At 43.1% G+C, this 12203-nt stretch overlaps 1 protein-coding gene across 2 annotated transcripts in view; it reads left to right on the top strand.

The window, feature by feature from the left end:
- The window catches only part of LOC137552274 (uncharacterized), an 83144-nt gene that overhangs the window by 57686 nt on the left and 13255 nt on the right, over window positions 1-12203 (top strand). For both annotated transcript variants that reach the window (XM_068271385.1, XM_068271384.1), the window contains exon 3: window positions 8116-8436. In XM_068271385.1, coding sequence (XP_068127486.1) covers window positions 8116-8436 — 321 coding nt within the window. The remainder of the gene's footprint in view (window positions 1-8115; window positions 8437-12203) is intronic.

The raw sequence follows: 12203 nt of genomic DNA, 5'->3' as shown, positions 1-12203 counted from the left end.
CTCATTGTGTTGCTTTCTCAGTTAAATTTTACCATCACATAATGAATCTGCTCCACTGTGGGCAAGTCACTTAAGAATTTGGTAGTGATATTTGTGTCTGTTGCAAAGGAAGAGAGCAACACATACTTTGTAAACACACATGGCATCAGAGGAGGTCTGAGCCAAAGGGCAGGGAGGATTTTTCCTCGTTGGCCACTCTCATTCCTCTAAAAAGGGTTGTTTAAGGGCCATTATATACTGATAGAGCAAAACTGTTATTAATCCAGCTGTCTCTCTAATGTGGCTTCTTCTTTGCTAAGTTGCAACTCCCTAAATCACAGCCTCCACTGACTCGCCTCCCTCTTACTGATTGCACAATAGTTTGCGGGAGGTGGAGCTGAGAGGTCAAGTTCTAAGGAACTGTATCTTAGAGTGTATGCCACGCATGAGCAATAATCAAGTGAGAGACTGTACGGCCTAGTTGTCCTTATTAGAGGATCTCAGTCTTAAAGCATTACCCACACCTTGTTCAAGGTGGCCTCTCAGTCTCTGTAAGCAGTCATCGATGACTCTCAATATCTGTCAGCAGTCATAGGATGATATTAATATCTTCCAGTAGTCATAACATCCAAAATCTGCCAGCAGTCAGAGGTGGCACACTATACCTGCCATCAATCATAGGTGCTCCCAAAATCAGCCAAGCAATCATAGGTGACCCCTAATATCTGTCAACAATCATAGGTGCACCCAGTATCTATTAGCAGTCGGCTCCCAAATGGCTAGCAGTCATAGGTGGCCTCAAGTATCTGTCATCTGTCATAGGTGGCCACCATCAGCCAATACTCATAGATGGCTTCTAATATCCATCAGTAGTTAGAGGTGGACACAGTCTCCACCAGGGTTTATCCCTGCCTCCATTCGTGGTTAGAAAGTACTACAGAGCTGAAGAGATACTGGGGAAAGGGGGGGTGGGGGTAAGCTAAAAAGCTGTAACACATACTGGAAGGAGATCAGACATACCAGGGTACATCTGTGGCACCACCCAATGTTTGGCACTGCTCCTTCCTATCACTTTCCTCTAAAAGCCACTTCATTGGGTTTTCCCCACAATCCAAATGGTCCCAGTTCTCCCCTGCTTGGCGTCTATCTGTTGTTGTTCTTAATTGTCAAAGCATTCTTTGTTAGAATTTCTCCAGCAGTTGTTTTCTGTTTACAACAAGTAGGTCAAATGTTATTCAGATGCTGATCCTGGGACTAAATGTGATTGGCAGCTGTGGTGCAATAAGTGGCAGCAGCTAACCAGTGATGCAGATGCTGGTCATTGTGTTTTTATGATTAACTTTTGTTGGCACTCCAAGTCTAACACACTGGACACAGTCTACATCGCAAGATTAGAAACTGGAAGCAGGAAATTTAGGCACCCGCTTGTAGCAGACGTTTAGGCACCTATAGAAATTGGTAATGAGAGGAAATTTGGGAACCATACAATTATCAACATTAGGGCTGCCCATAATGCAAAATACAGCTACAAATATTGGGTGCTTGCACTTGCCTATGGCAACACCTGGAAATGTAAGTTTTTGTGTTTTGTTTTGTTTTTTGTATATTGACAGTGGGTGTGGTTAAGGTTAGCCATGGGGTGGTGGTTAAGGTTATCTGGGGGGGTTAAGGTCTGCCTTTAGGGGTGGTTAAGATTAGCCATGGGCAGGTGACTAAAGTTCAGTGGGGGACTGAAATTTTGCATATGTGAAATTTCACATAGAAATTCACAATTATGCATCATAATCGTATTGCGAAATTTTAGAGAAAATCGTTATCATATGTTATAGTAATATTTTATAATTTTGTGCCAAATTTAGTGGTTAACAGCAAAGCCCTCATACATGCTATTGCTACCAAAATTGCCACATATGTTAAGGAGAATAGTGGGTACAAGTGAAACATTTTTCAAAAAGACCTTGTAGTTTTAGAGAAAATCGATGTTAAAGGGATACTGTAGGGGGGTCGGGGGAAAATGAGCTGAACTTACCCGGGGATTCTAATGGTCCCCCGCAGACATCCTGTGTTGGCGCAGCCACTCACCGATGCTCCGGCCCCGCCTCCAGTTCAGTTCTGGAATTTCTGACTTTAAAGTCAGAAAACCACTGCACCTGCACGCCCGTGTCCTCGCTCCCGCTGATGTCACCAGGAGTGTACTGCGCAGACACAGCCCATACTGGGCCTGCGCTGTACGCTCTTGATGACATCAGCGGGATCGAGGACACGGTAACGCAGGCGCAGTGGTTTTCAGACTTTAAAGTCTGAAATTCCAGAAGTGAACCGGAGGCGGGGCCGGAGCATCGGTGAGTGGCTGCGCCAACACAGGATGTCTGCGGGGGACCGTTAGAAGCCCCGGGTAAGTTCAACTCATTTTCCCCTGACCACCCCTACAGTATCCCTTTAAAAATGCAAAGAAAAATGGTATTTGAACTGTCATTTTTCTGAGTTTAAAAATCATTTTTACTTTACAAAAAACTACAAGGTCTTTTTGGAAAAGTATTTTTTTGACTATTCTCCCACTATTCTCCTTAACATATGTAGCAATTTTTGTGTCAATAACATGTATGGGGGTGTTACTATTCACTACTAAAGTTGGCATGACATTAAGTGAAAATTACGTGAAATTTTACGCAAAATTACGGATGACTATGCAAAATCTATTAAATGTACAAATTGTAATTACGTATAGGCGTAATTCCGAAAATTTACGATAAAATGTGTGTAATAGTAATTCGCTGATTATGAGCATCACTGCTAAAGTTGGCCTGAGTAGGGTGGGGTGGTTAAGGTTATCCCTGGGTGGGGTGGTTAAGGTTAGGCATCCGTAGTAGAAGGGTTCAGTGTGAGAATAGGGTTATGTTAGGTGGAGTGACATTTCAGTATTTATTAGTTACATAGTTACATAGTTACATAGTTATTTTGGTTGAAAAAAGACATACGTCCATCGAGTTCAACCAGTATAAAGTACAACACCAGCCTGCTCCCTCACATATTCCTGTTGATCCAGAGGAAGGCGAAAAAACCCTTACAAGGCATAGTCCAATTAGCCCCTAAAGGGAAAAATTCCTTCCCGACTCCAGATGGCAATCAGATAAAATCCCTGGATCAACATCATTAGGCATTACCTAGTAATTGTAGCCATGGATGTCTTTCAATGCAAGGAAAGCATCTAAGCCCCCTTTAAATGCAGGTATAGAGTTTGCCATAACGACTTCCTGTGGCAATGCATTCCACATCTTAATCACTGCATCTACTAGGTCATTAATAAATAAATTGAAGAGCACTGGACCCAGAACAGACCCCCGTGGGACCCCACTGCTAACAGTCTCCCATTTTGAGTGCGATCCATTGACCACAACTCTTTGTTTTCTGGCCATTAGCCAGTTCCCTATCCATGCACACAGACTCTTCCCCAGTCCTTGCATCCTCAACTTTTGCACCAGACTTTTGTGGGGAACAGTGTCAAAGGCCTTTGCAAAGTCCAAGTATATCACATCTACAGCATTCCCAATATCCATATTAGCATTCACTACCTCATAAAAGCTGAGCATGTTAGTCAAACAGGACCTGTCTTTAGTAAACCCATGTTGATGCTGAGAAATAAGTTTATTTTCTAGTATGAAGTATCTCTTAGTAACCCCTCAAATAGTTTGCATACAACTGATGTTAAGCTTACAGGTCTATAATTTCCTGGATCTGATTTTTTGCCCTTCCTAAATAATTGGAAAACGTGGGCTGTACGCCAATCCACTGGGACTCTGCCAGTTGAAAGAGAGTCACAAAAAATAAGATAAAGGGGTTTATCTATAACTGAACTTAATTCCCTTAGGACCCGAGGATGCATGCCATCCGGGCCAGGTGCCTTGTCTATTTTTAATTTATTTAGTCTTGCCTTCACTTCTTCCTGCGTTAAGTATTTAATATTACAGTTAGAAGATTGAGACTCTTCCGCCTCTGTAATTTTCAACAGTGCTGTTTTTTTTGTGAAGACAGAAGCAAAGAAAGCATTTAATAACTCTGCCTTACCTTGGTCATCCACCATTGAGTTCCCACCCTCATCCTTTAGGAGTCCTATACAGTCAACCTTTCTTTTTTTAGAGTTAATGTACTTGTAAAACTTTTTTGGGTTAGATTTGATATCCCTAGCGATTTGTTTTTCAGCTTTAATCTTTGCCTGCCTAATTTCTTTTTTACAATTTTTATTGCACTCCTTATAATTGCTTAGTGCAGCCTCGGTCCCCTCCTGTTTTAAGACCTTATAGGCATTCTTTTTCCTCTTCATTTTATCTTTAACCTTTTATTCATCCATAGAGGCCTTTTTTATTCCTAGATATTTTTTATTCCTGATATTTAACTATATTCTTCTACTGTAACAGTAAAAGAACATAGCTGAATTTATTACAGTAAAAGAATATAGCTGAATTTACAGATATTCTTCTATCATTGCCCAAATTTCCGGGCCCCCTTTTTTCACATGTGCTACAAACTTTCAGCAATTAGGTCAAAAGGCTTTCGAAAGTTAGCACGTTTTAGCATTTTCTCAACTTGAAACCTCTGTAGATTTTATTGCCACTTGAATTGCTTTTGTATTAGTTTAGTTCTATCAGTACAGGACTAAAATCAAGAGAGAGAAGAGTTGCTGTATTTTAATTTTTTTTTCTAATTACATGGTCATGTAAAATAAAGCTTGGTTTAATGATCACTTCCTCCCATTCATTTGTATAGTACAATTAAAGTTCCACAGCTTTCTACAAATTCAAGTTTTAAATGTGAAACTAAATAGTTTGATTTGTAGCAATTTAATTTGTTACAAGATTTTACGCTTTTTAAACACTGCATGGGTTTGTTCGAAAAATAGAATAGCAATAACTGCCATGACTTAATAGTGCTATTCGTCCTCTTGGAGTACTATTAATTACTCTGTCTCTTTATGCTTGGCTGACTGAAAATATGTTAGCCGTGGAGTTTACACAAGTTAAATGTATTGAATGATTGTGCTTTAACCACTTGCCGACCGCACGCTTATACCGTGCGTCGGCAAAGTGGCAGCTGCAGGACCAGCGACGCAGTATTGCGTCGCCAGCTGCAGGCTGATTAATCAGGAAGCAGCCGCTCGTGCGAGCGGCTGCTTCCTGTCAATTCACGGCGGGGGGCTCCGTGAATAGCCTGCGGGCTGCCGATGGCGGCTCGCAGGCTAAATGTAAACACAAGCGGAAATAATCCGCTTTGTTTACATTGTACGGCGCTGCTGCGCAGCAGCGCCGTAAGGCAGATCGGCGATCCCCGGCCAATCAGCGGCCGGGGATCGCCGCCATGTGACAGAAGACAGCCTGTCACTGGCTGCACAGGACGGATAGCGTCCTGTGCAGCCCAGATCTCCAGGGAGGCCAGGTAGGAGAGGGAGGGGGAGGATTTCGCCGCGGAGGGGGGCTTTGAGGTGCCCCCCCCCCGCAACACCCGGCAGGCAGGAGCGATCAGACCCCCCCAGCACTTCATCCCCCTAGTGGGGAAAAAAGGGGGGCGATCTGGTCGCTCTGCCTGCACGCTGATCTGTGCTGGGGGCTGCAGAGCCCACCCAGCACAGATCAGCTGAAACAGCGCTGGTCCTTAAGGGGGGGGGTAAAGGGGGGGTCCTCAAGTGGTTAAAACCCAGCTCCAGAAGAAAATGCATCATAATTTTGAAAGTGGATACAGCCCTTTTTTTCTCTCTTGCTGTATGGTATGTCCCATCATATCTCCCTGACCTGAAAATATTGCCCTGGTTGAACATTGTGTGTGTGTGTGTTGGGGGGGGGGGGGGGGGGACTTCAACTGGTTGATCCCATGTACAATACAAAAAGAAAACAATTGTTATAATTGGATTGGCTGAAAATCTGTGCCGCCAAGTGCATGCCCAATTAACAGTGCAAGCTATTTCGGGCCGAAATTGGTCACATTATTTGATTGGACATCCTGCAAAAAGTCGGGCCATCGTGGTGTGTCAGTGTGCGGCGGTAACAGGACGAGCGACAAAACTCCCGGTGCTGTTTATGTATATGTAAATGTATGTATAAATGTGTGTATATGTATGTGGATGTGCATTTATACATTACCTGCCCTGTGTCGCAGTGGCCATCCTCTTCTGAATCCACTGCTACACTTCCCATACACGCCGGCGAATGATCTCTTAAATGAGCGCCGGGTGCTGGGCTTATGATGTCACGAGGAAGACACAGGGAGACTGGTGGGCATGGGTCAAGCTGGGACTCTGTTTTTTAATACTTTTGTATTTTTTTATACTTTTGACTGCCAGTAAATGCCAGAAATCAGGGCGGGTGGGTAGAAGAGGCAGGTGGGCAGGCAGTGCTGGAGAGGAATACGCCCTCACGGCCCTGCATCTATAGGCTGGAGTTTCTGCTTCGGCTCGGCCCTGCATGCAGTAAATCTTGTCAGATTGTTGTCAGAAACATCTGATGTGCATGCTTGTTCAAGGTCTATGTCTGACGCGTGTGTGACGTTGCACACACAGTCGCTGGCAACTGCAGGAAGCCAGGTTCTGCAGAAGCTTCCTGTAGACTGCATTGCAGTTTAGGAAGAGAGGAGTCAGTCACAGCTTGCTGAAGAGAGGCAGCAATAGTGAGTGCCATGCCATCCATGTCTGCAGTCTGTGGGATGGGTGGACAGTCTGTGTATGTGGGACAGGTAGGAATGAATGATGAAACACATGGGCCATCTTAAAGTTGTTAAGCTCTGGCTGCTGGTGGGAGGGGTTGTTCACAGATGGCAGTGAAGCTGCAGCTATCTTCCCCCATCCAAGCACCAAGGAGACAGTTTCAGCTTGTCACCTTGGTGTGATGAGCGGGGAAAGTGGAACGAGGTTGTTCACAGCAACCCGTGCACACAAAAAAACTGTTTTCTTTTACTTACCTGGAGCTTTTTCCAGATCCCCTATGCTTTTAGGTCCCTTGCTGTACTCAATTTGCTGTTTGGCCCAGTACAGTGACTAAGCTGGGCTAGTGCATATGCGCTGGCCAAACAGCCTGCCTCCTTGATCCCGCTCCCATTTTCATGATTGCTCTGCACATGTACAGAGTTGAGACTTGAAGCTTCCCATTTCAGGGGAGCACGATCAAGGGGTGAGCCGCTGGCCAGTGCATGTGCAGCAGCGCACAACTTAGTTGAGTCACACTGTAACAGGCAAACCATGGAATCAAGGAAGAGGAACAAAAGAACATTAGGGGACCTACAAGTCTACGGGTGTTGTAAAAAAAAAAATCAGCTAAGTCAAAACACTATTTATGTTCACCTGAGGTATCCTTTAAATGATATCTGATAAAGGGGAGAAGGTTGCACTTTGGAATCTCGGCCTTTCTGCCTCTGTTGCTGGAGTATCTTGTCTCAGCACTGGCTGCCTGGCTGTCAGAATGGCCAGCAGGACTGTCAGGCAACTCGTAATGTAGGAATATTGTATTATTGCATAGAGCAAAAACTTAAACAAAAGTACTTTTTACATAACTGTCTCTTTTAAAGATGTGCCCCTGTAGACACGTGGTGGCAAGCGATGTGACTGTATGTGTATGAGCAACAGTTTTGCGTTAGCCTGCTCTCAGCTGGTACATACATTGTAGTCCTGAACTCTGAAGAATCTATGTGCATGGTGAGGCTGTGAGAGGTGTGGCAAGGAACTACGGTTTGTGACAGTTTGTGACCATCTAAATGAAAAGGGACGCTATAGCAGGAGACCCAGGAGGACCGCACTGCTGACAGAGAAACATAAAAAACCCAACTTGAGTTTGCTAAAATTTGCCTGTGGAAGGGGGCAAATTATATTAATGAGAATAGAGAAAAAGGGATCTCACCATTTAAATAATTTAACATTTCTAGAAAATCATGGTTGTCAGGGGAGATAATAATTAATGCCATTGGACTGCAAACTAGGTTGTGCTTTAGTGACATATGCAATGTCCTTTCTATCACAGACGTAGGGTTGTATTTTAACGTCAGTAATATAAAACCTGCGTTTTAATGCATGTGTGCAGTTGTTTGAATACATTTAAAATGTTAAGCACTTGCATGACAAAATGTGTTAATTAACCAGGATGTGCTACATTCTTTTAGGGTTCAACCCAGAGCTGCTAAATAGCAATTTGTCTCCTATTTCACATCATCTTGAGACTTCACCAGCACCCCGGCTGCCAGAAAGTGCTAACTCAGAAACTTCTGATGCCAGCGAAGAGACTAATAGCATCGATGATATTTTCACTGCCGATGAAAAACTCTTCAACCTCAGCATAGGAACTGCATCACCAGAAGTAGAAAACACTGCAGAGGATCTGCCAACAGCTACGACACAGCCAGCCACCACTGAGTCACAAGTCACACCTTATGAAGAAACCGAGGCTGATGCATTATTAAAGGAAACATCAGACGAAGTCGGAGGTAAAGTAGCCATTAAAAACCGTCTGTAATGAGCTTCATTACAGACACACATCACAAATGTGAATTAAATTTACGGGCTTAAAGAAAAGAAATCTTAGTCATTTAATATACTTTATATTCCCTTCTACTCGCACATTAAAGAATTTAAAAGCATCTGACGTTCTAGACTTAATCTGGAGCCGCATAAAAGGATGAGTCTATAGATTACAGGCAAAGTAAATAATTAGGTGGTGAAAACAGGAGTTGGCAGCATCACAGATTAAACTAGCAGTATAATGAAGCCAAGCTTTTTTTCCAGCTATTTTCTGAATTTATGATGCCCTACAAAAAAAAAAAAAAAAGGACCCATTAATTATCAAGTTCTCATTTGCTCATAGAATTCTTCTGTAATATTATAAAATGTAAGTTCACAGTCAGTGGTAATTTATAGTGATGAGTGAACCGATCCACATAAATAAGGATTGAATACTTAAACACACAAAGAGAATGTTTTAATAATTTGTGAATGAATGTTTCAGAAAAAAAAGAGAGTAATTGTTTTTGCGTGTTTTATAACTTTATAATTGTTTTGTGCTTAACCTGTACACTCTTAAATCTTAAAAGTGCATTTCTGGAGGTAGAATATGATATGGTGCTGCTTTTAGTCTGACCACATTTAATCTCAATGATTTATTTTTAGATATTGTTTTTATTATATCCTGCAACCAAAAAGGAAAAAAACACTACAGTGGGTTGCAAAAGTATTCGGCCCCCTTGAAGTTTTCCACATTTTGTCACATTACTGCCACAAACATGCATCAATTTTATTGGAATTCCACGTGAAAGACCAATACAAAGTGGGAAGTGGAACGAAACTCATACATCATTCCAAACATTTTTTACAAATAAATAACTGCAAAGTGGGGTGTGCGTAATTATTCGGCCCCCTGAGTCAATACTTTGTAGAATCAACTTTTGCTGCAATTACAGCTGCCAGTCTTTTAGGGTATGTCTCTACCAGCTTTGCACATCTAGAGACTGAAATCCTTGCCCATTCTTCTTTGCAAAACAGCTCCAGCTCAGTCAGATTAGATGGACAGCGTTTGTGAACAGCAGTTTTCAGATCTTGCCACAGATTCTCGATTGGATTTAGATCTGGACTTTGACTGGGTCATTCTAACACATAGATATGTTTTGTTTTAAACCATTCCATTGTTGCCCTGACTTTATGTTTAGGGTTATTGTCCTGCTGGAAGGTGAACCTCCGCCCCAGTCTCAAGTCTTTTGCAGTCTTCAAGAGGTTTTATTCCAAGTTTGCCCTGTATTTGGCTCCATCCATCTTCCCATCAACTCTGACCAGCTTCCCTGTCCCTGCTGAAGAGATGCACCCCCCCCCCTCCCCCGAGCATGATGCGGCCACCACCATATTTGACAGTGGGGATGGTGTGTTCAGAGTGATGTGCAGTGTTAGTTTTTTGCATTTTGGCCAAAAAGTTCAATTTTGGTCTCATCTGACCAGAGCACCTTCTTCCACATGGTTGCTGTGTCCCCCACATGGCTTGTGGCAAACTGCAAACGGGACTTCTTATACTTTCTGTTAACAATGCCTTTCTTCTTGCCACTCTTCCATAAAGGCCAACTTTGTACAGTGCATGACTAATAGTTGTCCTATGGACAGAGTCTCCCACCTGAGCTGTAGATCTCTGCAGCTCGTACAGAGTCACCATGGGCCTCTTGACTGCATTTCTGATCAGCGCTCTCCTTGTTCGGCCTGTGAGTTTAGGTGGATGGCCTTGTCTTGGTAGGTTTACAGTTGTGCCATACTCCTTCCATTTCTGAATGATCGCTTAAACAGTGCTCCGTGGGATGTTCAAGGCTTTGGAAATCATTTCGTAGCCTAAGCCTGCTTTAAATTTCTCAATAACTTGATCCCTGACCTATCTGGTGTGTTCTTTGGACTTCACGGTGTTGTTGCTCCCAATATTCTCTTAGACAACCTCTGAGGCCCTCACAGGGCAGCTGTATTTGTACTGACATTAGATTACACACAGGTGCACTCTATTTAGTCATTAGCACTCATCAGGCAATGTCTATGGGCAACTGATTGCACTCAGATCAAAGGGGGCCGAATAATTATGCACACCCCACTTTGCCGTTATTTATTTGTAAAAAATGTTTGGAATCATGTATGATTTTCGTTCCACTTTTCATGTGTACACCACTTTGTGTTGGTTTTCATGTGGAATTCCAATAAAATTGATTCATGTTTGTGGCAGTAATGTGACAAAATGTGGAAAACTTCAAGGGGGCCGAATACTTTTGCAACCCACTGTATATCCATACAGGGTCCTCAGCTCCCTGAATGTTCTCTAAATGGAATGAGTTGAAGGAACAGTCTCTAGAATCAGCTATAATGGTTATCGCCTGGCTGTGAGTGTGAGCGCTCTTATTATCTGGGATTTTATTTCCACACTCACCTTCTACAAAGGATTGGTTGTTCTCTACATACGTACAATTACTGTAGCCCGCAGGGGATCAGGACTTGATCGCTGAGGCAGAGGAGTTACCGTCAAAATCATGGAGGGTCCCAAGAACTGTGGGGGGCCACTCCTGTATGCAGGGTAGCGCTGGGAGCAAAGTCATATTTACCTGTTTCCAGCACTGCAGGTCTCTCCTATGCACACTCTCTGCTGTCATTTTCCAGCTCCCAATCACATGATTGATGCGAGTCGTGATCCAGAGCCGGCAATGTCAGCAGAGAGTTTGCAGCTGTGATGCATGGAGACCTGCAGTGCTGGAAACAGGTAAATATTATTTTGCTCTCTGCACTACTCTGTCTGGGCAAAGTGTGTGCATGGGGAGGGGGCATCAGTGGCAAGGAGTTTGGATCCCAGGAGGATACCTCTGGGTTTTTACGCCCCTGCACTTGGAAAGGGCCAGATTTCTGGAAAGGCCACAAAGGCCCGGGCTTTGGGTGGATGCAGCACAAGGGGACACCTAAAAAGAAGAAATATGAGGTCAGAGCCTGCTTCACATTCATTAGAAAAAGTTTATTACAAATCATATAAAACACCACTGCATAGACACCAATTGTTACTTTAAAATCATAGCTCACTGCCGATGTTACAAGCGCAGCCGGCTGGGCTCACACATACACCTTGCACTTATGTCACATCAGTCACACCCGGAATCCCATCATACATCTGATAAATAGTAGGGAACTGATTGTTAGTGCAGCATGCTAGGGTTAAAGCGGAATATAACCCTGCATTTCAACTTTGCTCTAAAACATTATTTACAGTATATTATATGCAACCAGCATTTTTTTTTTTACTAGACCAGCATTGGAAGGGTTACACAGGGCTTTAAAGTTCCTGGAGATTTCTGCAGACGCATCGGAAGCTGACATAGATACATTTTGTTTACATAAATGTATCTAAGTGTTGAATGTGACTCACTCTCTCTCACTGAGAAGGAGCTGGAGGACAGCCAAAGAGTGTGTAACATTTCTCAATAGATACATTTGTCTAAATAGAATGTAACAATCTGAACTTCTACATATCTCTCCACGGAACTTTAAACCTCTGTGTTTAACCCTTCCAATGCTGGTCTAGTAAAAAAAAATGCTTTTTGCATATAATATGCTGTAAATAATGTTTTAGAGCAAAGTTGAAATGCAGGGTTATATTCTGCTTTAATCAGAGTTCCAAGCAGGGGGATGTGTTGTCCCACACAGGGCTAATTAGCCACAAAAGCACATGCAGGTCACAGAGGGCAAGAGCAAAGCA

Source organism: Hyperolius riggenbachi, chromosome 1, assembly GCF_040937935.1.
Source record: "Hyperolius riggenbachi isolate aHypRig1 chromosome 1, aHypRig1.pri, whole genome shotgun sequence".
Classification (NCBI taxonomy): Eukaryota; Metazoa; Chordata; class Amphibia; order Anura; family Hyperoliidae; genus Hyperolius; species Hyperolius riggenbachi.
This window is presented reverse-complemented; position numbering and strand designations above follow the sequence as displayed.